The sequence below is a fragment of the Phaenicophaeus curvirostris genome, chromosome 2 (genome assembly GCF_032191515.1).
Source record: "Phaenicophaeus curvirostris isolate KB17595 chromosome 2, BPBGC_Pcur_1.0, whole genome shotgun sequence".
Classification (NCBI taxonomy): domain Eukaryota; kingdom Metazoa; phylum Chordata; class Aves; order Cuculiformes; family Cuculidae; genus Phaenicophaeus; species Phaenicophaeus curvirostris.
In genome coordinates, this window is record NC_091393.1 from 86,342,994 (window position 1) to 86,368,814 (window position 25,821).

The window sequence follows — 25,821 nt, forward strand, 5'->3', positions numbered from 1 at the left end:
CAGTTGATAGTGATCATAAGCCCAAAGACAAAGAGCAGATCTGTGTGTCTTATGATTACATTTTTCAAGTCCTCATAATTGCTTGAATTTATTCTCTTCTCCCCCCGCCCATGGCATCTGCTTCCTTCAACATGCAGAATGGCAAGAGCTCCACCTAGGATGGGTTGCTATACTGGAGCGGGATGGACTTCAGTGTTTACACCTTTCTTCGGCACAAGCAGCTTTGGTTTGAAAACAGTGTCTAGAAATGAACCAGGATTTTGCCATTTTTTTTATTATGTGCAAAATGCTAGGAATGTTTAAAAGTAACAGTAACCAAAGTAACAGGGAATAGGAAATAGGAGAGACATTTATCCCCTTAGAAACAGCTTTATTCCCCTTGCATTTCAACAGGAGCATAGACGTTTTTTGTCTACTTTGGCAGCAAAAGAAACTTTTTCAAACACTAGGAATTTTTCTGCCTTTTACAAGGGCTACACATATTGGATGTGAGAGCAAGAAAATGGACTTCAATTTTAAAATACTTTATAACCGCTACCAGCAAGACAGTGTAACAAATACAACATTCTCTTGAATGAGACAGGCTGCTGAAGAAATATATAATTTCACAGCACTCCAATGTCTTGTCTTTGCTTTGCAACTAGTTTCTGCTTTGTCAGATCTTCTCATCTAATGATATCAAAGCAGCAGAAAAATGTGGATTAGGTTAAGATGAATGTATGTGTCACTTGTATTCCCCTGGTTGGGAAGTAAGTACAGTCCAGCATGAGAACATTGGCAATTTTATTGTGACAGTGATCCAGTAAAATCAGCCACAAGGGACCTGATACCAAGTCCATTAACATCCATGGAAGATGGAAGTTTTTCCACTAATTTAGGAGGCTTTTAATCAGAACTACTGCCTCTTCTACAATACCTATCTATCTTCAAAGAGGAGATTACTATGAAGCAAAAGATGAACATGCTGCCACGAAGGTCATATTCAGTGATCTGCTGTAACAGATGCCATAGGCAGATTTTCATGTACCATGAGTTGACATTAGGAGCAATTTAGAGTTAGAGAAGGATATTAAATAACAGCCTTTTAAATACAGTAATTAAAAGTCTTTGAAACAAATACTAGTGTTGTGATTTGGGAAGCCTGAGGAATTTAATCAGCCATTCTTGATCTAATTGCCAGTGTGATTTTCACTCTATCAGATGTGAGTTACAGAATCATAGAATCACCAAGTTGGAAAAGACCCACTGGATCATCGAGTCCAACCATTCCTATCAAACACTAAAACATGCTCCTCAGCACCTCGTCCACCCGTCCCTTAAACATCTCCAGGAAAGGTGACTCCTCCATGGGCAGCCTGTTCCAGTGCCCAATGACCCTTTCTGTGAAAAATTTTTTCCTAATGTTCAACCTAAACCTCCCCTGGCAGAGCTTGAGGCCATTTCCTCTTGTCCTGTCCCCTGTCACTTGGGAAAAGAGGCCAGCACCCTCCTTTCCACAACCTCTTTTCAGGTAGTTGTAGAGAGCAATGAGGTCTCCCCTCAGCCTTCTCTTTTCCAGGCTAAACAACCCCAGCTTTCTCAGCTGTTCCTCATAAGGCCTGTTCTACAGCCCTCTTCACCAGCTTTGTTGCTCTTCTCAGGACACACTCCAGAGACTCAACATCCTTCTTGTGGTGAGTAATCAATTTTGAAAAGTTTGACATATGATAGGCTTCTGGGTTCTCCTTATATAAATGCTTTATTTATTCTAGCAGACCACTTTCTATGCATAATAGGTAATATGGTCTGAAACTCTCGCCCTTTTTCCTAGGACACAGAGAAGCAGGTGCTAAAATGACCAGAAAAATGGCTCTGGAAGGTCATTGCAGCTAGTGAGGGCCGAGTTTTTAATAGTTACAAAGGTCCAGAAATCACTTTCTGCTAGCATCCAGTATTTAAATTTTAATGGAAAGAAAAATTAATCTTTGTCTGAAATCCCACAGTACAAGGACAACTTCAGGAACGTGAAAGGAAATGCTTCTTCCCAGGTTGGAATTCATTGCTGCAGGACACACTGGCATCACACACTGTGTCTGGATTGCTGCAGGACTGCAGTAACACTACTAATAAATCCAATTTACAAGCTCAGTCCTGCACAGATAGAGCCCTTGTAGGATCTGGGCTTACATATGCAGAATCCCTGAGACAGGAACCTGTGTTCAGAATTAACCATGCAGACAGTGGAAAGGTATAAGGAAGGCTGAGATGCATAAGTGTTGTGAGTGGCTCCAGCAAAAGTTGATGCCCCCATCAAAATATTGAAGGTGTTTGCTACCTGGGTTAGGTACAAACTCTCCTTTTTTTTGGCTGTGGAAATTGCAAACATAATTGCAATTCAGAAGCAATACATGTCAGAGTCTTCTCTCATTCCTAAATTCAGCATGATTCAGGGCCTTTGAGAAGAGCAGCCCACCATTCCCATTATTTGGGTCAGATTATGTGGCTGTGGCTATTCCTATATGGCAGAAAACAGGCAAATGCTTTCTGTCAACAGAGGAGTGTAGAGTGGGGAACGTAAGGGGGCTGCAGAGAAATGTAATGCAACATGAACTGGGCCTGATCCAGAGCTCAGCAGAGCCGATGGAAAGACTTACAATGAGACTTGGATCCCACTCCTGAGGGATTATAACTCTGCTCCTTGGAGAGCCCAGGACCCACCTTCACTAGCTGCACAGCATGCCTTTGTCTTCATGCCAGGTGGAGCTGAACCCTGCCGAAACATTGTTTGTTATTGTTGTTGTTATTATTGAGAGAATATTTTCACAGCAGTGAAGGTCAGCTATGAATGATGACTCACTTACACCACAGATCTACACAAATAGCATGTGCTAAGATTACCATCTGGTATAACAATCTACATCACAAGACTCCACATTTCCTGTTACCCAGGGTAAGTAAATTTAAAGCATGAGGGAAAATTTTAGCAAGTTTCCCCAAGTACCTTTGCAGAAAGAATAATGTGGCTTACACAGAGGGGGGAAGAGAAAGGGAAATTATGAGGTAAACTCTATTCCCCTCCCTCCTGCCCCCTCATCTCCCAAGAAGAAAAACATATTAAGTTTGCAGTTCTCATTTCTATCGTATTTAAAAAGTCAAATCTATGTAATGAATACCTGCCTGGAGGGAGTCCAGTGGGATGCTGACAGCCAGGCTTTCTGGACACTGTGGAATGGAGGGTATACATTTCACTTGTTCTCTCTCTCTCTCTCTCTCTCCCTTTTTCCATCTCCTTTTTTAAATTATTTGTCTAACATCAAGACAGGACTGTGCACACCACTTCTGTGCAGGGCGCTGTATCCCAGCAGCTCTCACAGCCCTCTCTCCTGCAACCTGTGGGGCTGAGCCTTGCAGTGGGAGTGCTGCCGGGACCACATCGAGCTGAGCAACCCTCGAAACAGAGAAAGGGCTCTGCCACAGCCTGGCCACACGGGATGCACACACAGGCAGCCCAACTCACTGAGTATGCTAAATGGGCAGCTTTGTAAGCAAGGCACAGATGAAAATACAGGGATAGAGCAAATGCATATTTCCACGGACACCAGCAGCCTGGCTGTGGCAACAGCTAAGGGTCTTTCCCAGCCAGAATGGTGCCCACCAATGTTGCATCTGTCCAAGTGAGGAAGGGGGAAAGAGGCTTTCTGTGACAGTGTTTAGCTTATACATGCAAGGTGCTGGGGGTGATGATTTAGACTAGACATAAGGAAGAATTCTTCGTGGTAAGGCACTGGCACATGTTGCCCAGGGGAGGTGTGTCTGCCCCATCCCTGGAGGTGTTCAAGGCCAGGTTGGATGGGGCCTTGGGCAGCCTGATCTATTGGGAGGTGTCCCTGCCCATGGCAGGGGAATTGGAACTAGAAGATCTTTAAGGTCCCTTCCAGTGTAAACTATTGTATGATTCTATGATATATATATTCCCTGGCAAGTCTCCCAGTGCCACTGAGCCTCATCTGTTCTGTTCCCTCCATCCTGTCTGCCCTTTCCATCACACCCATGCATGGGGAAGCCACATCCCTACTGGAAGCTCAGCCTGGGGCTGAAACTGGTCACCACAGCTGGTTCCAACCTGCCATCTTGCCCTCCAGCTGCAGCACACATCCCTCTCCTCATTGGTCCCAGTCACCTCCCACGGGAAGACTGCTAGTCAGCCAGCCAAAGGACGTGGGGCTGGCTCCTCCTCCAATGAGGCTCCCAAAACATGTGACTCTGAGATTTGGCAAGAGCTGAAAGACAGACCTGAGCCCTGAGAGGAGAAATAGATAAGGCTTTTCCAGACAAAACACAGATGAATAAAACAAATAAATAAATAAAGCTGGGCAAGCCACCGGATGCCTGAGGCACTGTGCATGAGTGAGGTGGCTGGGAATCCCCTTTGGGATGCTGGCAAGTGTTTCTTTGGCCTCAGGGATTTAGTGATGTCTTCCACAGTGACTCAGTGCTGTTCAATGTCAGCTGCAGAGACGGGCCTCTGCAAGGACAAGAGAGAATTCATCTCTTGCTCATGTTTCAGCCAAAATTTTGGACTTGGCTTCTTTCTTTCTGTTCATTTGTTTGCATGGTAAGGGCTGCAGCCTTCCCTGCAGTGGAAATACCAGGAGGCAGGAAGACAGCAGGGCAAGAAGGACAGAAATAAAATGCAGAAGCAGAAGTGCCTTTCTTTCCTAACTACAAACACCCCTCCTGCCTGCCCTGCCCTGCCCTGGCACACCCCTTCCAAATTTCCCATCCAAAACTCTCTTTTCCATGACACACCCATGTTTTATACCATCCCAGGGCAGTGCTGATGCCCAGCCACGAGCAGATCTTCAGCCAGGATAAATTGGTGCAGCTCAGTCAAAGAAACTTGAGAGCAACGTCATCTAGGGAGAAAATCCTTCTAAGTGAGGAACTTTGTCTCAGTTTCCTCCATAGCTTTAGCTGTCTATGTTGCAGTGAAAGGAAAAAGATCATATCTTCCTCTATCTTCAGTGTAGGTCTAGGACTACTGTCAGTGCCTTAAAAATCGCTGCTTTTTTCCAGACCAAAAAAAGAGCAGTAATTAATGCAAAGACCATGAGTTGAAACTCTGCACAGCCTGCGTGCTTACCATTTTAATCCATGGCATCAACATAACTCTAACAAAACTGGGATGTACATATATGATGCAAGCTTGCAGACCATATCAACTTATGAATCTCCATTAAAACCGCTGCCCAGTGATGCTGAAAGGAGGTATTTCCCATTCTGCACTGGCCATTTGGTCCAAATAACTTGCAAATGCAGAGGCTGCAGTTCGGAGTAAGCAAGAAAGCAGCCAGCAAACATGAAAAAAGACTCAATTGTTATACATTGGATTAGAGATGGCCATGTTTTTTTGACACTGTGATCTAAGGAACCTTTAGAGGAGCTTCAAAGAACGACATGCAAGAACATGTATTCACATGAGCCAGTAGTATACACAAAACATGGTAGTGATCTCTGTGACTTTCAACATCTGATGAATATGTAAACGAGTACCACACAAAGCTGGGCAAACACCGGGTTTGTTTCTTGTTCTGGTTTATCAAGGCCTGGGTCAGACTTGCAGTGATGTAAATCAGACTTCCCTTAAAACTGCTGGACTGAACTAATGCAGCAAACAAAAACCCAGTGTGAAGGCTCTGCATGCATCAAGAACATTTGAGATGTGATACAATTCTGTGTAACCACATACTACTGAATTGAAGCAAAAGCTCCTGATCCCCTATTTAGTTTCTTATAGTTTCTTTAACGGATAATGCACTGGACACAACAAAAGGGAAAAATTTCCAAGTAGGACAACTGTAGGGATGTTACACTTGTCTTCAGGCTGAGAACTGAGGGTGGGAGTTGCATTTTTAATGGTATTTTCTTAGTTTGCAAAAACATTGCCTAAACCCATTTCTGAAACCTCAGCACCAAGAGTATATATTTTATTAGCAACCCTGCAAGATTAAAACTGTGACTTCAGCGCTTCTGAGTTATTCTTAACATATGAGCCATTTTCTGGAGAATCCAAACCTTTGATCAACTTTATGAGAAATACCTGTGACAGAAAGAAAACATTTAACAAGCTAGAGATGTTAATTATGAGCTTTCAAGCAATTTTATACCCTACATAATGCATACAAAGCAATACAGTTTAAAGGGTATTTTATCATTCTGTAACTGTCCTAAAATATCCTTCTTAATATTTCGGCTCTTTTTTATTCATGTGTTTTAAAGCATGGACGATAAACCCTCTTCACATGTTAATGATCTTTCATGGCATAACACAAAACAAATTGGGGACAAACCAGCAGAAGTGCACAAAGATTGTAAATTTCAAACAAATGAAACACTTCTGTATTTTTTATTTCAAGCAAAATTTGATAAGACAGTTAAGAAAATGATGTTGGTTTTGTGCTTTTTATGATTTGCTGCTTTTTTTATATTCACCTTTTCTGAGCGTTGTGCATCAAGACCTGATCCTGCATCACTGAGATTGAGGAAAAAGTTACCACTGGCATTGGAAAAACTGTGTTCAATGGTCAACATCTTTGAAAGGTGATTTCAGACATCTTGACTGTTAGTGTCTATTTTTAGGTGTCTTACATTGCCTTGGTTTTTGAAAACAGTGAATTCCAGTCTCCTGAACTGCACAACCATTATATGACTTGAAGACAGACATCTCAAACATCTGTTTGCTTTGGTAAATCTTATCTTCTAGTCCCGGAGTTCTGCAAAGCTGTCCATCAGCATGCTAAGAACACCTGACCATTGATATTTTTAATATAAAGAATAATAAAATAATTCTACGTTAGTCATTCAAGCCTCACGTAGACGAGATTCTACTTTTTACCATTATCAGTACACTTTCACTGAGAAACAACAGGATGTTTTCCTTATGCAACTAGAAAAATGTCCTGGTCAGACTAATGTCAAAACTTCTGAATTAACTTAGGTACTAAACTGGCAGATAGACTAAATTCAGCTGCTTTAAAAGTGCTTTCAATCCTTCGCAGTCTCTGGGCCTATCTGTAATACTTTATACTTCCATTTTGTGAGGTTTCTTGAAAAATATATTAGCCTCAGTAAGAAATCTTCAATTCCCACAGAGAATTACATTTCAAAATGATACTCTGCGCTAGTAATATTTTTCCTGGGCTTCCACATATGGCAATATTTATCTTCAAAGTTTTCCTCTTTGGCTCGTAGGCTGGTTTGTAAACCAGATGGTCTTGTGTGGCCTAATTGTAAGATGATTTGTTGTGTGATTCAGTAGCATTGTTTATTTGTACAGTGGTTTGATGGAATTTGTAAACTGCATAATATTGTTTTACTGTGTTTTCTTTTATGAAAGAGCCACATCTTGCTCTGGCATTTGTGGCGGCGATTATAATTAAATGTAGTTCTCAGAATACTTTGATCTCTGTTTGCTTTCTGCATTAAACTAGTAACATAAAAACACAATATTTCTTCTTTAAGCAGGGAACCAGTGCTGGATTTGAAGGCTGAGTGAACACACTGAATTTTATCTTGAAAAAAACAGAAATAGACTAGTCAAATGTTAATTGAATGTTGGAAATTCACTGACTTTTCAGCAGTGTCAACTTTACATTTTGCTTGCAGATACTGTTTTCACCCCCCTTTTAACAAGCCTCTTTCGTATCATTTCTGCAGAGATGTCTTCTTTGCATTTTTGAGACAAGAATAGTATTGCCCTACTTGATCACTGTATATGGTTACTTGTATTCACATAAGTATTCCTTAGCTGTGAATATATTTAGGCTGCCAAGCCTATAAAAAGATCTAACATCTTTCTAGCTTTCTCACTCAAGTTTCATCCTAAAAGGTGCCTTGAATGGTCTGTTTGGTTTCTGGCAGGCAGACTTTTGAAGGAGTGGCTGTGACTGGGAACCCAAGAAACACTTTGGAAAATGGGGCTCCTAGCTTAGGAGACCGGGAGACTTCTTTCACTTTGAGAAACCCAGCTTCTAGCTTCAAGTCAAGGCACTTTACTCAAAGTCATATAGGTATTGATGGTCTATATGACAAACTGATGGGTACAGTTCAATGCTGTACTCTTTTTCAAGAGACGCCCACATCAGATTCAAGAAAATCAACACCATATACTCATGACATTGATACAGACAAATCTCAGAAGTCAGGCTGCAGAAGAAAGAGGTAAAAGAATGATGTATGTCTTTTTGCCTCTGGAACCAGTTCTGTTAAAGCAAATCAAACCTTTCTGGAGTGGGTTAGGAATTATTTTAGAACATAGATTCTAAGTATGCAAACTCTAGTAAGTAATTTACAACAGATTTGAAATTAAGCAGAAGAATCACAATCTTCTAAACAAATCCTGTAATTAGTCCAGCAGGAAATATGGGTGCAATGATGATTCACACAGAAAGAGCCTGATTCACCTTTATTTTTTTTTATTTGGACATTTACTATTTTTCATCCCTTTATACAAACACATGCTGTGGCAAATTACTCTTGAAAAGATTTCAAAGGATTAGATCAAGATTCAGAGACAGACGCATACCAGTAAGCAACCCAAGTTTATGCTGAAGCTGAAACTAGACTGTGATGAAGCTACTCCCACACAATGCCTGGCCAACCTAGGGATGTGTCATTGTTTTTTTAGTGCCTTGATAGAGATAGTCACTGCTCTTGCACTTTCCTAAGCAGGTCTTTGTTTGGTATAAAACAATTCATTCTGCCTGTTTGTCTATGGAGATGCAGCTTACAGTTCTTGTTCTCTGTGGTCATTTTTTGCTGAATGAGATTCCTTACACTCAGATTTTCTCTTAGATTGGGCAGTGGTTGAACATCAAGACGTGTTTGTCTTCTGTTGAGATCTACTTTATCTCAAAGGGCAATTGAAGCTGTATTCTCTTGTCAGTTTGCCACTATCTGGCAGTGAATAAAAGGACAACTGGAAGTGAGAAACACAGCTAAAAACTTCTCTAAGAACCAGCTCCCTTCCCTTCCCATTATCTGCCAGAGAGTGTTGGCACTGAGGTGCTGAGGTTTCTCATTAGGACACTTGCACAGGTAGACTAGTTCAGGCTACAAATACATATGTATTTATTTCTGGAGAGAACATTAACAATATTCTGAAAACAGTTGAGATGATTAGCTATCTCTTTTCCTCAGATTTTTTTTCCTCACCAAGAACATGTAAAGCTGACATTTTCATTCTTGTTTCTTAAGTACCAAAGAAGGAAGATGTTTACTGTTTCACTTGGGTGACTAGGCATGGGGGTGATGGCATTCCTCTGAAGAGAGCACATTCTCCACTGGGAAATAAAAAAGCTACAAAGCGCACAAATTCATTCAGTGCTCTGTTTTGATTATTCTGCAGACTCAAGTATATGTCACCATATTAATTTGATACAGTTCATGGTTTCAAGTATTCCTTTACAGTAAGGAACACTGGAAACTTGCTTTCATGTTTCCAATGAAAACTGATATACTAATCTAACTGTATGACCCCAGCAACCTAGAGTGTGAATGACTGAATTCTGCCCTCAAGCTGAACTATGAGCGCACAGCATTTCTGATTGAAGAGTATAAGGTAAATACACTTACCTGTTCTCTCAGAAGTCAAAGATATCTCAACAAAGTCTGATAAAACTTTGCAGAGAAATTTATCTCTGGGCTGAATTCCAATATCAAAAAGCTCAGCCTGAAAACAATTTGAGAAAGCTATAGGCAACTGGAAAGGATAACTTTCCCCCAGCTATAGCCATATAATATACCCATGCAATAAATACAGCACGAGAACTGAATCCAGCGTTAAAGAATGCTATTGTCAACATTGTTGAATGTGATAAAAATGACAGCAACACCTTGTAAAATACACACATAATAAGATTATAATAATAAGTGATAATAAGATCAATTTCCTTCTTAAGAAAAATTGTCATACTCTTAATTTTTCTAGATTTCAAATATAAACTCAAATGTATTATATAGATGCTTTGGGCACTGGCAGAGGCTGCCCAGGGATGTGGTTGTGTCACCTTCCCTGGAGATATTTAAAACACAGGTGGATGAGGTGCTGAGGGGCATGGTTTAGTGATTGATTGGAATGGTTGGACTTGATGATCCTGTGGGTCTTTTCCAACCTAGTGATTCTGTGATTCTGTGATTGTGTGATTCTTTCATGTAGGTCATGGTGGCAATCAATGTTCAAACACTTTACAAACACACATGCTTTGTGTGAAGTCACCAGTAAAATGCAAACTGAGCCTGATTATTCTTAGCCAAGTGACTTTAAAAGCTGGTTTGTCCCCTGTTGAAATAGTTGTGTTGAAGTAAAGCTAAAGTAAGATGTCTGGGAATAAGAGAAGTCAGTTCAGCACAGTTGCACCCAGAATTCATTTCCTGCATTCAGCAACACAAATTTCAAAAGCAACCTGTTATGGCTGGAGTAACCCAGAAGTGAAACCTTCTCTGCAATTTCCTTTTTCCTTGCTGAGGGCTATGCAGTAAGACTGCTAAGAATATAGGTAGCGAAGCTGTCCAAAAAGTGCGAAGACACGTAGCAAATAGAGGGAGAGGATTATGAATATATATATAAACAAGGCAGTCCCATGAAAATTTTGAGCACCACCTTAATCTATGCATCCACAGAAACAGATAAAGACTGAATAGATACTTTCCTTTCTTGCTTCTTGTATTCCTGCTTGCAGGTGTGCAGATGGGGGTTTCATATCTGCAACTTGTGACGTATATTTTTACATATACCTATTCATCAGCTTCTGAGTAGAGATTTCCCCCAGCATGAGAGTCAGTGATTACTCCAACACTGCTTACAAAAGGGGAGAAAGTCTGATCAGCGAGATAATTGTTTGAATGAGTCTACAAGCGTATTGTGGAGGCCAAGACACAATGTTTTTGTGTTATTTACATGGATAGCCTGCTATTGAGAGTGTTTCCTGTCCTGCTTTGTATTCAACCTGCAGAGCACCTGGTTTGTTACAGCAGCACTACGGAAACCCAGGGGTTTAATGCTTGAGATCTCTTCCTCCATCCTTGGTATATTCACTCAGATTTCGACTACCTGATAATCACCATCCCTTACCACAAAGCAGTGGATGAACTTTTAATAATAAAATAAAAGACAGGAGGCCAGGAGAGCAGTTAGAGGTGCTTAGCTAAAGGAAAAGTTAATTAAGGTCTTGTTAACAGCTCATTTAAATTATGTCTACTGACTGATAATGATCTCAAAATGTATTGGTGACTTTCAGTTATTCCTAGGTAAATTCCTACATCCCTAAAGGTGCCCCTAATTCAAGACAAAGAATGAGAAAGGAGAATATCCCTTTGTGCTATGGAAGCAGAGCCAACTCCAAAGCAAAAAGGACAACAAGAAACAGTCCAGTTTCCTGCGGCTTTATGTAGGGCCCATACTTTATGCTGACAGAAACCTTCTGTTGTGTTTCTCCTTCCTTCTACACTTTCTGTGACCCAAAAATTGGCTGTGTTTGACACTCGAGATCTGCAGTGATTCACCTCTTGTGTTATCCATCATATCTTGATATCAATGTGAAAAAAATAAAGCCAGCTCATATTTTTATTTACAGTCTTTTGGCTGTTTTGTAATTGAGTGTTTTATAGAAGAAGCAGAGGAAACAATATATTTCAGAATATCTCCAAATCTAGCTTTCCCTCCCAAATGTCCACAAATTGATCCAGACCACCTCTTTGAGAACAGGTTACACACTGCAGAGGAATGCATAACTTGTCCATGAACTGCTGCATATTTTGTCCTTTGTATTTACATTTTTCCAAAGGAAAAAAAAGCATTTTTTTCTGGATAAAAATATTTCTGCTTTTGATGGATGAAATTAGTCTGCATATCCTTGGAGACTGCCAACAAGTTTACACTAGAAACTGGAATGAAGCCATCAAATCATCTCAGATGAGTTCCCTCAGATGGCAAAAAAACCCCACCACAAAGTCCTATAATGCTGGTCTTTTAATTACTTAAGAATGAGTTGACCTAAGGCGTGGTGTCCTACTACCTGTTCTTTGGGAACAGCTTGATGTGCAGGGACGCTTTGAAGTTTCTGATTGCCATTACTGTGAATAGCAATTAGATTTATACAAATTTGTGCTTGAGAAAAAAACAAAAAAAAAACAGACTATTGCATCTGGCGTGCTCAGAGCTATTCAAGTGGAAGAGTTTCTGGCATCTTAAGCTGTAAGTGTTATACACCTCAACAGTGAATTTGGTTATTAAAGTTTGGTTACAAACCACTTGCAGGGATTGGACCCAGCTGAATTCTGTAGAGGTGGTTCAGCTTTGAACACTATTCAGGACCTCAAACACTCAATTTTCAGTGTTGGTAAAAGTGGACTCCCATGTTAACAGTTTGGTTTGATCCATCTCTAATTAGCTGGATGAAATTGAACATAAGAACTCCTGAGCCTCACAGTGTACTTAACTGAACAAAGAGAGGTTCAAGTACCATTTTGCGTTTCTATCTTCCTTGTTGCCTTTCTTTTGGTAAATGTTTTTGTTATGAGTTGTGTTGATCTTTTAATTAGGACCTACCTACAGTATGGGCAAACAGGGCTGAGACCCAAAGATCACTGACCCTTCCTGCATTCCTGCCATCATCTTGGTTTGGCACTAAAACACTCCATTCAAGAGAAATATTTGTTTCTTGGACCACCATATGTATGAAGAAAAGTTTATACCCTAGGGGTTCTGTATCAGATTCCAGCAGGTTACTTCATTAAATGAGCATATCAAATTTGATTGGAAGTTCTCATCAGCTTTCGGTTCCATTTAATTTTATTTTTATACAGATGAAGAAATTACTGTTACACCCATACCTACTGACAAGCCAACTACATTACTTCACATCTACTTTATAACCACATATAATTACATAACCTCTTGGTTTATTTTCTTCCAGAACTCATGGCTCCTCATAGAATCTGTTCAGTCTGATCTAAGAGGCAGATTTTGGCTTAGACAATAGTTTTCAAGACATTTACATGGTTTGGGTTTTTTCCTGTATTGAATATTTCACATTTATTAACCACAATTTGATTCAAGCAGAGCAGCAAGGGCTTCACTGATACAGTCTGGAGAGGCTGCATCAGAGAAAGGAGAAGGCAAGTTGAGCATCAAATACTCTACATAAATTTCAACATTGCAGGGGAGCTTCTCTCATTTCAGCTCCATGCTATAAAATCTCACTTAGCACACTGTGTTCCCTCCACTTTGTTCCTCTTTAGTTGCAAGCACCACAACCACTATCCCATCTAAAATTCCCAGTCAGCCTTCCTCCTCAAACCCTCCTGTTCTTCTCTAATTTCAGAAATACAGCAGATGGAATTGCAAAGTATTTTCCCCTCACTGTGTGAGGGCTACCTTAGATAAGAATGGGACTGGCAGATTACATTAACGTCAAAGGACATAGCTGGGTAGCTAAAAATAGTTAGAATGCAAATTACTATCTGGCAGATTTTGCAGGACCATAGTTACAGGCTAGTATAAACTCACTGAAATCAATTAAGGCAGATCACTGTAAGGGTGGAACATAACTGCAGTGAAATGGCCACTAAGATTGTTGTTAATGCTCATCCCAAGTTGCATTCTTAAACACATATTCATAGACCACAGGGTCTATTTGTTCTAATTTATAACAACACCAGACACTGGCATAAACATTTTTTCATTCATGTCAAGAAATGCTATGCAGCCCATAGATCCTAGAGAAGGTACCAGGAAGAGCAGATGGTCACTCCTCCTTGTTATCAGTCCCTGGTCTGGAACCATTTTCTTACCTGATTTTATCAGCTTTAAAAGTAACAATTCGATCCTGCAGCCTTCCTCCCATCGGTTTTATTTATTTCAGTGACTAGAGCTGCAAAAGGTCTGATAAAGAGAACCTGCAATACCAGGCTCCTTCTTATTTGCTTACATAATGCAATTGTATACTGCAGAATGCATGTAGAGAGACTTGAAACAAACCAAGAAATCCTATTTTCTGTCAAAAATATATAACATACATAGCAACCCACTTCCCTGTTGCTATATGACTGCTGCTGACAAACTGAAACAGCTGAGGCAGTTGAGCACCAGTGGTTTTTGTGCTCTTTCATCCAGTGACAGAAATAGTTCTTAGCTTGGACCACAACTGTTCATAGTTTCACGGGGGTGGGGAAGAATCTATGGGGGTCTCCAGCCCAACCTCCTCTTCAGAGCAGGCATAGTGGGAGCAGACTGCCCAGAGTCTTGCCCAGCTGATTTTGAGCATCTCCAAGGATGTCGTGCCCTCTCTGGGCAACCTGTTCCAGGGCTTGGCAACATTCACTAAACAAAATATTTTCCTTGCACAAAGCCAGAATTTGCCGTGTTCCAACTTGTGTCTGTTGACTGTCCTCCAATGCTCCATCTCACCCCACTGTAGACTATTTTGTATGATGTACAAAACCAACAGTTTCACTGAGCTATACAGAAGCATATGATGGCGTGGGACCATGTAATGTATGGGTCTCCTGAACAGATCACATTCTCGGCTCCCACAGCACTACGGAAATGAGGAAGAAAATACCTTGAGACCATCTCCCAGAGGAAAGCCACCAAAACTGGTGTCTGCAGTAACAGGACTGCCAGGGTATGGTTCTGGTAAGGGATCAGGCAGTAGGGCTGTGAGCTAACACCACTCCTGCCCAAAGCAGGACTTGTCCTGTACACACAGTGCTGCTACTCAGAGAAGTCAGACAGAGGCCACTTATCTATAAACCAAGATATGTACTGCCGTGCCTGAGGGGAAAGCAATCTTCAGAGCAGATATAATCCACACTCGCCCTGAATGGCTGTTAATCACCTTAGCCTGTGCTGGACTGCTTCAAGGTAACACACATTAAAATCACACACTTATTCGGGTTTTGCAGCTGACCAGAGCCGAGAATCATCTACACCAGAACACCTACGCCATATGAAATCAACACCAGCACATAATTGAAATAATTTATTTACCACTAGAGCACCACAGACATACAATGTGTTAAAATACAGAGTAATCGATCACCAAAGTACAACACAGCTGTCCTTTAAGTTCCTTTTTTTTTCTCCTTTAAACTATGCCAATCATACAATTGTATTAATGCTAAACATGAAAAATGCTGTCCTATCCCTCCCAGTTAAGTGCTAAGATTCCCACTCAGCCCCAGTCAACCCCTTGGGTCTGATCTTTCAAGGTGCTGAACACTTCCCACTGGTTCTCAGGGACATTGCTCAGTCAGTGGCAATTACCTCATGGTGATAAAGCCTTTGGCACAAAGTCCTTCAGCTGTTGCAGACCCATCTAAACATCATTTGGAGGGGATGTGCATCAGACCTGAGCAGTGCTTAGGACTCACGTTACCCCACTCTATAGAAGGGAATTTCACCCATGAGTTCTGCACACATAAGATCAGGCCTAACATCCTTGTTAATTAATGGGAACACATGCCTAATAAACAAAAAAAAAACCAAACAAACAAATTGTAGGAGCTCTATAAAAGAATATTTCAAATACTATCAGTGCATTTTGAGGAAAAAAAAAAAAGTAAAAATAAAAAAGGATTTGATCTTGGAGTAATGACTTAATAAGGTTTTATACTTAAATTTAGAGAAAAACTCCAAATGCAAACCAAAATTTTCAGCTGCATCCAGCACACAGAGAGTGTAGTTGGACAACTATGCTATCTCCTATTCCCCTTTTTCAAAGCTTCAAAATTGTTCTTGAGCTGCATTCCCACAGCAGAGAATTGCAAAAATGTTGAAGTTTTTTAAAAGTGTTCATCCTGTCTCCTTCCTTGTCCAACAAAAATACAGTTCTCGTACTGAACCTGATAAAACTAATTTTGCTGCCGTATACAACAAAATCCAGAGTATTTACTACCCTGAGGAGTTTCACTGAGTTCAGTGCATCTTCTCACTGGAGTAAGTCTGGCTCAAGCAAGTGTTAGCAGGACAGGTTTTTCACTTGTTCATCTCAACTCACTAAATAAATCAGAAGTCTAACATACCTCCCCCTCTGTGCTGAGTCAACAGGTGAGATTAGATTGTCTGTGGGGTTACATTTCCACCTAGACAATAAGCACAGGCTCTACTAAAGTCCTGAGGAGCTATGGGTACAAGTTGCTGCGGTACTTCGGTTTTGCATCAGGTGGTCTGCTGAAGCAAAAGATATTGCAGTTCTTAAAACTGGAGCTGATAACATCCAAGTTCAGGAGCGTCCTCCCAACATCACTTGGGTCAATAACAGAAAATGTCCTTCTCATCAACGTAGTATGTTGCTAACACAGTTTTCCAGCTTTGCCATGCAAAACCATTCATCATGTAAAGTGAACTGAACGCTCCTTCATCATTTTTTTACTAATGTAGGTTGTGGCTTTTTTAAAGTCAAATACATGATGGGGAAGTTAATTTTTTTTTCACTCCCTCTATAACAGTTAAAAGTGTAGTAACAACGAAATCCTAGGAACCCCATGTTCCTTTTCACTTTTTTATTTTTCAAAAGAACTCAATTTAAAGAAAACATTCATAAACTCACAAATATCAAGGGTCTGATCCTGCAAGTTCTTACACACACATGAATAGCTTAAAGGAGCCTGCCATGCCACTGCAAAAGTTAAAAGGCAAACCTCTGTTACCTGTAGCAGGATCAGTCCCATGGACTAACTGTGGGGACAAACGCCTGTGGCGTTCAAGACTGACGCTCAGCATCGCTTGGGGCATTGTCGTGACAGATGCTTCCTGCCAGCCTTCTGCATAGTGGTGAATGTCATTTTCTGCAAGGGTTTGCCTCAGCCAGGCTGGGACATCTCTTCTTGCAACAACTTCCTCCCTGCCTATCTATTTGAATGTCTATAGCCAAAAGGATACAAAAAGGTCTAGGAATCTGAACGGCATTGCAATTTAAGCATTACAAATGGAGGTGACTGTGGAGGGGGGTGGAGGTGGGAAGGGGGCAGGGAGTTCATTTTGATTTATCCTTTTTATAAAACAGAAATACAAATGGAGTCAGGTAGCTTATGTCATAATGATGAACAATATACAAAGCACATGTATAGCAAATATTACAAAACATGTATTTGTAGTGCAAGTCAAAATATAGGGACTCTATTCATACTGGCCAGCTAGAGGGAAACACACGATTCTGAGTGATCAAAAAGAGCCCCAAATTCAAATTCAAACTCATGAGAGCTGACAGTATTACAGAGTACAAAAATATGGTGAAAATTTACATATTAAAGTACTTAATTTTTTAATAGTTTACAAATAGAAATCTACAGATATGTTTCCAATTAAGCTGGCTTTTACTACCCACCTATTGTAATACTCTAGGTATGGTTACATATACCAAAAGAACAAAAAAATCCCATAGCATAGCTATACAGCAACATATTAAGGTCTGAAGATTAGACCAGTACATGTTAAATATTTCACTGGTTTACTAAACTGACATTTTAAATCATTTACAGTAAAAAAAAAATCTTATAGACTTGTCTTTGAGACTGAAACAGTGTCCTTTATTAGTAAATTATTCAGTATTTAAAACAAGGATTTGAGACCTTACAAGAAGCCTCTCTAGGCAGCTGGCATGAAAAATAAGGTATTTTAAAGGCAGAGTTTCTCAATAATGTAATAGCTGATTTCTATTTTATTCAAACTAAACTAATCATCACTTTTCTGATTCTTTTGAGCTTGTCTTCCTTTAGGTTTTATATATATTTCTGGCAGCTTATTTGGTCTCCACTTTGTCCATATTGGCTGTTTTTCTTTTTTCCAATGGTGATACAGAAATGTTCATTTGATAGTTTTCACACACAAATAAATAATGCACTGTTAACTCTACAACTAGGAGGAATGGGTAGGATGCCTATTGCATAACAATACAGAGAGATCAAGTAAGGCACGGGACAGTTACAGCAACTCCACTTCATGGGATTTTCCTGTTTTTTTCCTTTCACATAGTAACACTAACAAATTTCTTCCAGTGTTTATTTTTTAAAAGGCTTTTTTTTTTTTTCCTTTAACTTTGCTTCTTGTCTATCTCACACTACGTTTAGGTGAAATGTAGGATAAAGGCCTTCAATGTTTTGCTTCAGATGCCAGTTTAAAAAAAAAAACAAAACAAACTTTCAAACAGTTCAGGCTAGTACCACTTTTCTTTTTTTCTTTTTTTTTCCTTTTAACACTGATGAACCTGGATTTTCAGTTTTCTTTCTTTCCTTCTCACTCTCTCTTTGTTTTTTTCCTTGTTTATTTTTTTTAATAGATACACATCACGATGTTTCAGGGGTATCCTTTAGCTGCATTTGCAAGACTTTACGATCATGTTGGACAGCTGTTCAATTTTGGGTGTTTTGCCAATGTAGTAGAGGATGGTGAGGGGTTCCAAATCCTGGGACACGCAGCATGGAGAGGCAGAAGCTTCTGGATTTATGGTGTTATACAAGCTGAGTACCTAGAAGAAGAAAGGAAAAAAGGGAGATTAAGTCAGCTACCTCTGCCTTCCTGCCACTGCAGAGCAAATTCCTTTCTGCATTGCTTCCTCCCACAGTGCCTGAGAGAAAGCCCACTGAAAGCAGTACGAAGATTCCTGGATTTTAATATTTTTTATGCTTCTCCAGTTCAATCTGGTGACACAATCTGCCTGAGTTTCCTAAGGTTTTATGCATACAGTCTCACATCTCAAAATAGGTAGCTGCATGGAGCTTGCCTTGAAAGAATTGCCCTTGGAATCAACATGTGCCCTGTACTGATATGGAAAGAAGAAATGGGAAGGTCTTGATCTATGTGGTCAGATTGCCATTTGCTGTTACAGGATTTTGGCTTTACAAGTGCACCAAAGCGAGAAGAGGGTCTTTCAGTGCATGAGCATTCCTCTGCCTTTCCTCTCTGGCTACATTTTACTAAGTCCATTAATGTCAATCTGCAAGCACCAGGACTCAAGCTGCAGCTACTCCTGTCAAATCAGCTGCGGTGAAGTTAGCAGCACTGGTGCTTTATGTCACATTGGATTCATATGCACGGCTCTCTGCAAGGGAAGTATGTAGGGCTGCCCGCTGATGATGCATAGGTATTTCTGAGGATGCCATTAATGTGTTAGCCAAACACCAAGTGACCTTTTCCTAGAACTTCAACACAACATTTGCAGCTCAGAGACACAGAAGATCTGTTCAGGACAGCAACACTAACTACTTTATGAAGCAACTTCTGACTCCTTGGGCAACTATCCAAACCACATATTTGTGACCATGACAGTTATTCTTCCTTTCCTTTAAAAACAAGTGCTGCTCCAAACTGTGTACACTACTACTCCATATGAGCATGGAAACATACTTACCTTATTTATACCTCTGCCTGCTGACATTGCTAATAGCACAACGCCACAGCCAGTGACAGCTATGAAGAGTATCTACACCTGGGTCTGTAAGTTCAGGAAGAACACGCTATCATGGCTTTACAGAGCAAAGGTAAAGCAAGCTTCCCCTTGGATATGAAGAATGCTGGCTGATGTCTATCTGGTATTTTAAGGGAGGCTTGAAAAAGGAGATACATCATTCTTAGTGTGGACCTGAGGGTGAAATTCTTACTTCATGACAAGTGCAATGCAAATGCCTGCCTCTTGCACTTACTGTCTAGAAATCCTTATTGACAGCTGAGAGAAATAACTACTTCACAACAGAATTCTACTCATCCTAAGGCAGCTGACTACAATGCCACATTTAATCTCTAAAATAAAAAGTCCTATCTCAGATAACTATCAGTTCTTCGGCATCCCAGATTTAAGGCTCCTCCTTCACATATAAATTCTCGAAGTACAAGAATAAATGCATATTTTGGAAAGAAGCACATCTATCAGTACATTTTCATGAAATTCAGCATGGTAGTGTATCAGTACCAATGAAAAATGGCAGGTCACAGAAGTAGGTGATAATTAGGTGGTATGATTCAGGCCTTGTGTTACTCTGACAGTGCCTCCCTCATTGCCTTTGCTGACTGATCACTCATGCTCTATAATGAAAGGTCCCTTCCCAGGCAGCATATCCAAAGCCACATCACTCTCACACTTGCCAAAAGCAGTTGATCCATCCATCCATACGGATGAGGAACATATTAAAAAAAAAAATCACTGGGCCAATACATTCCTACTGCTTCAACATTAGTTTAAGACCACGTGTGAGTCCCTCTATAGGGCCACATTTCATCATCCTTAGTTACTGAGATAATTAATAGAAGCTTTGGGCATTGGTATTGATGTTTGACCTAGAAATATATTTCACCCTGCAGTTATAAAATACAAGATGAACGTTAGCAAGATCATTACTTACTCTGCTGTGCTGAGTATCTGAGCTCCATAGATATGGGCAGGCTCCTGCACAGAAATTAGCATGATATCCTTTAGGTTCATGAATCCATTTCCAGCCAAGATCCCTCTTGAAGTCAATATAAAGTGGACGCAGACAGCAATTGTCCTGCACATTTCTGGGAAACAGAACACAGACAAAACACATTGGTCATAATAAAGACAAAGCAGGGAATAAAAATAATCCCTCTACTTGCTCTCTGAATAATGCTTTACAGGGAAGAAGGTCTGAGTCCCAAACACTCACAACCAAACCACATCACCAACAGATTATACTGTAACTGAAATTAGATGCTTAGACACGGCAGGACCTGTTTATACAGACAAAGCTAAGAGTTTCCCTGGAGGCTGAGTATTTTCTCCAGATCCTACTGAGTGGCATCCCTGGGTAGATAAGCAAAGCAGAAGGGATAATGTTGCTGTAATTATGGGGCTGATGAGTTTGGGAATCATCCCAAATGGAACTCAGCCTCTGCTTTCTAAGGCCACAACCTTCCTCATCTGTCACTGTCTCTGCGGGATTGGAGACTGCTGGGCAGATAACTGGTGCACACAGAACCCATGGGTCTGCAAATGAGGGTCTGTGTGCAGGTAAAGAAACATGATAAGCAACTGCATTACACGTTGTAGACAGGTACTACTACGTAAGTATACTGAATGTAGATGAACAGTTACCTAAAACAATAGGCAGCATCTAGAGCACGCTTCTTCCGCCGACTGGGCTGTTGCGACTCAAGTCTGTAGGAGGGTAATAACATTAGCAGAAGATGTGGGGTCTTCCCACCGTATTTTTTCCTATTGGACTTTAAAGCTTTCACATCACCACTGGAATATGTGTAGTCATCAATACCTTCAAAAAATACATTTTGGTGATAAACATTGTGTTGCTTTTTCTTCACAAATTAAATAAACCATCTCTTTAACAAATATCTCTCAGAAACTGAGGAACGATAGTGTCGGCTGAGCATGTATACTGGGGAAGTGGGGGCAAATTTCAACCCAAAATCTCTAAGATATTCACAGCTCGCATGTTATCTATTTTATCAGTCTCCCCTCACCCCCTTCACAGCCATTTATCGCATTTCAGTACATTTAAAGGAACTGTTGAAATAAGTAACAGAAAAGATTACTTCAGCCACTGCACCTGCATGCTTACTTTCAAATGCCCCAAGCAGTGATGGTTTTGTCACTTCACTTAGGGTAGTAATCTCATCTTTTAAAAGTTATGACTATTTTAAAACCTCCTAAGACCATTGAAGCTGCTCTGGATACTTCATCTGCATTTCCTACTGCTTGCTTCATTCATTAGTTTTCTCTATCACATTTATCTCTTTCGACGCTAATAAATTCCCTGTCTCCCACTGCCAGCATATTTAAATCTGCTAATTTTTTCCAGGAAGTCAGTTATTCTAGCCCCTTCTTTTGCACGGACATGGCAAGGTCATTGATTAAAATATTTCTTATTTAAGTGGCACTCAATGACTTCACATTTGGTATTTTCTCCTGAAACTCTAACTCTCTTACTAGCTATTTATCATGGCAATAGTACAGGCAAAAGACTTAAGGTGTTAACCTTTCCTAGGAGTCCAAAGAGCTCATGGCATGCCTGTTTCTAAGATCCTTTTGAAAATTAACCTCCTGAACCAGACAATACTATCTAAAGAGAAAAAGATACACTTTTCTTTTTGTAACATTTGCAATTACAGTGACCAAATATCATACCAACAATTTTTTAAATACACACAATGGCTTTAGTCATATTTACACTATATGTATTTACTTACAGAAAAAAATTCTAAAGCAGTGAAACAATGATTAGAAAAGCTTAATGCTTAACAAGGAATATAGCCAAATCCTTCGAAAACAAATTAACCAAATAATGATACACTTTAATAAATGAGAACTGTATAAACAGAATTTGGGTTGGTTCTAATATAGCCACAGTTTTATACATGCTGGTGGCTAATAACTATACTGCGGTCAATTAAAACACATTACCCTTTTTGAAACCCAAATGTGAATGGCTTAAAAACACAAGGGAGCTTATGTGGCCTTGATACATTTACTCTGTATCACCTTGTTTGCTGTCCATAAGAACATATATATAACTCTAACTACAAAGTTTATTTTTTTAATGCCCATTTAATTTCATCTTTAATTTTCTATCAAGTGTCAGCATAAAAAAATACTTTGTGTAACTGATATACAAATGTACTACAATAAATTCTACATGCCACTATATATATAATCAATGTTAACTAATGTGGTTCTGTTGACCTCATCTGCAAATCAGACTTCCACTGCTGGAAGTAGAAGCACATAGACAGGCACATCACTCCTGTTTCTTCACCCAACAATGTACTGGCAGTAAAAGACTGTAGGACATTTATACAAGTCTTGCACCTATTGTTCAACTCTTCCAAGGGCAAATGATGCCATTACTTAGAGTAATTTAAAATCAATGTGCCTGAAGAGCTGGAAGTACATGTGCAGGTACTTACAAAGACTGAGACCCTCTATACTCAGTGAAGACAAAGGACTGTGCTTCCATAAGTAAAGCAGCCAACTGTTGCCTTACCTGCACTTTGGAAATTTGCTGCGACTATTGTTTAACACTCATAAAAATGTACCATGCTCACACACACCCCTACTGCAAGCAGTTTTCATGAGAGCCAAACAACATCCTTATCTGACCTTCCAGCAGCAGCCTCCTCTACTAAGCCTGAACCATTGCAGTGCTACAATGGACAACAGTCAAAGGGTTTAATTTGAAAACATTCAGCAAGTTTTCCCATGACTATTGAACTATCAATGGTCTACTGTGCATCAGTCTTTCCTACATCTAATTTTGTATGCATCTCTCACCCATGGTGCAGACCGTAACATAGACACTTAAGGGTATCAAAGCTGCATGCTGGAATAAGACAGTTTATTCATGCCATACAGTGCTGGAATAATTTGGCTGATACAATTTTACCCTTGTGTCTTCAATACAATTTCCTACCATCTAAGAATCAAGACCCTTAAATGAGCAAGTTTTCAATCAGCCAAATGCTGATAAGTACCAATACATTTTAAAAAGTTTTTTTTCTTTCATTACCTGCAAATCTTGCTTCAAGCTCCTCGCTTTTATTTGGGATGATATAATTATTGGAAGGCACAAAGGTGCAGCATGGACAATGTAAGCTTATCTTAAATCCAAGGTTCCTGTCTGAAAAACATAAAAGTAAGTGGAGTTGGATTTTACACATGGAATTACCCTGAAATACTGCTGGGTTAATGGAGAAGCAGCTGGGGCAGTAGTGAAGGCAAAGAACACTTGTTGTCACCTCTGTGATGGAGCCACTCGTGGACAGCCTCAGTGACATCAAAAGACAACCATTCTCCTTCAGCTCTTGTTTTAACTACTTTGCTGTCAATGTAGCGCTGTCCTGGTGATGATAATTCTTTAGACTTTAGAACCTACAAGAAATAACAAATATGATTGCCTACAGGTTAACATTTACCTGTTTCTTTACTAAAATAGGGCATCAACATTACAAAAGAACAGAGAGAACTATTACAGCTCAAACCTCTACACAGTGGATGTAGAGGATGTATATTCAAGTATATTTTCAGAAAGAGTTTTTTTAAGGTGTGCAGGGAGAGGAAGACGATATAAAAACCACCCTAATGAAATCAGCTTATGCTCCCAAGCAAAACGTGCCAGCACGTATTCCTTCCTAAGAGAAATCACACAGAAAAACTACTCTGAAAACTTGTACTGCAACACAAGTGATCAAGAGATCACAGTAACTGGAATATCAAAGAAAGGCTATTTTACCTTCTCCAGTAATGCTTACACTGGCAGATCAGATGCTAAAGTAACACCTGTACAATGTAGTCTGTATGTGGAAGATAATACTGCTCACCCATAACTAATCTTTATGATATTGCCTTATTAATGCTTGCAGCTTTCCCTCTTACTTCAGGAAATGGATATACATTCAACAGAAAAAAGTTATTGCCATCCAGGTAACCTGCAGGCACACAGAGACAGCTAGATGCGAAACGTGGCCACACCTCACACAAGAGGTGATGCTGCTTCCATCCAAACTCTAATGCTACCTGTATTTGTATCAAAAGTTTCAGCAAAGTTCGCTACTGAGCATGCAATAGAAAATACCTGTACAACAGGAACTCCAGACCCTCCCTTTCAAGAAACAGCATCACATGCCTAGAATTTCAAGTGCCCACAGTCTTCCTTTTATCTAAACAATTCAATGACCGCCTTCCCACACAGAAGCATAGCCTGCTACAATTTACCCTAACTCCAGGACAAAAACAACTGGACTTCTGGCTGCTAAGAGGTTTCTGGTTTCCTGGTTATTACTATGCTGATAGTTTTGTGAATCAGGAAGCCGGAATGCCATGCAACGTTAAGACAACTCCAATCAAGATACCACAAGATAACACCATTTTGTAACTTCTGGCATGACAGCAGTGTGACTTCTTTCGGTTTCTTTCTCTATTTAACCATCCAAGTCCATTTGCAAATGAATAACTGACAATGTCTCACTGTGTCCTCAGCCCAGACCAACCTGACATCTAGCAAACACTGCCGGAATAAAACTATAGGGACATTGCATAAAACATGTAAAGAAAAATATTTCAAAGGTATGAAATTATATCATGATAAAATTAGGCTTTTCATAATTAAACAGAAAAGTAGGCTTGAAAAGGCCACACTCTGTCCAACACGTAGAGTCTCCCTATTTATTTCAAGGGAGTTCTGGACCTCTTCAGGGCCAACGGTGCAGTTTCCACAATAATATTTGTCTTATGAGAAGAACAGCAGTATGATAAACTCTTTGCCTTCTTTCTCATCAATACATTTAGTAAAAAGACATGAAAAAAAGTTGGTCCAGCTCCAGAAAATTACCATGTTCCCCTAGTAGGCGATGCTGAGCTCTCCAGTAGGAGTGAGGGCACTCAAATATTCAACATTGGGACTACTTTATATAAGGCAACCTTCAAACAAAGTGTTTGAACAACTGTTTACAGAGAGTCTGGCAGCAGCAAGGGGACTACCATTGCTCAGAAGAGCCAGAGGGATGAGGGAATCAGTAATCAATGCTGGGAAAGTCCCAGAGAAGTACAAATATAACTTTGCCTTCCCTTTGGTCTTTATCAGGTCAACTCAAGTGTTTCTGAGGATATAATGCAGCTGTCATTCTGCAAAGACGCATTGGGGTGGGGGTAGGGGAGAGGCAAATGGGATACAAGAACTTGGCTCGTTTCTATTCCTTTCTGCACACTCATATCTTTCCAAAGACTGCATACCTCAGTTTTGGCAGCAATGTAAGGATCTAAAAGTGAGAAATGTGCCCAAAGCACTCTCCTGATGTTAACTATAATTGGTTTTAGATGC

The 25,821-nt window shown here is 40.1% G+C and overlaps 1 protein-coding gene across 1 annotated transcript in view; it reads right to left on the reverse strand.

The window, feature by feature from the left end:
* Positions 1 to 15,018: 15,018 nt before the first annotated feature.
* Positions 15,019 to 25,821, reverse strand: part of TGFB2 (transforming growth factor beta 2) — a 62,667-nt gene continuing 51,864 nt past the window's right edge. Inside the window, exons 3-7 of the mRNA XM_069852762.1 lie at positions 23,741 to 23,873; positions 23,512 to 23,622; positions 21,087 to 21,261; positions 20,377 to 20,530; positions 15,019 to 18,506 (exon numbers count right to left, since the gene is read on the reverse strand). Coding sequence (XP_069708863.1) covers positions 18,348 to 18,506; positions 20,377 to 20,530; positions 21,087 to 21,261; positions 23,512 to 23,622; positions 23,741 to 23,873 — 732 coding nt within the window. The 3' untranslated portion in view covers positions 15,019 to 18,347. The remainder of the gene's footprint in view (positions 18,507 to 20,376; positions 20,531 to 21,086; positions 21,262 to 23,511; positions 23,623 to 23,740; positions 23,874 to 25,821) is intronic.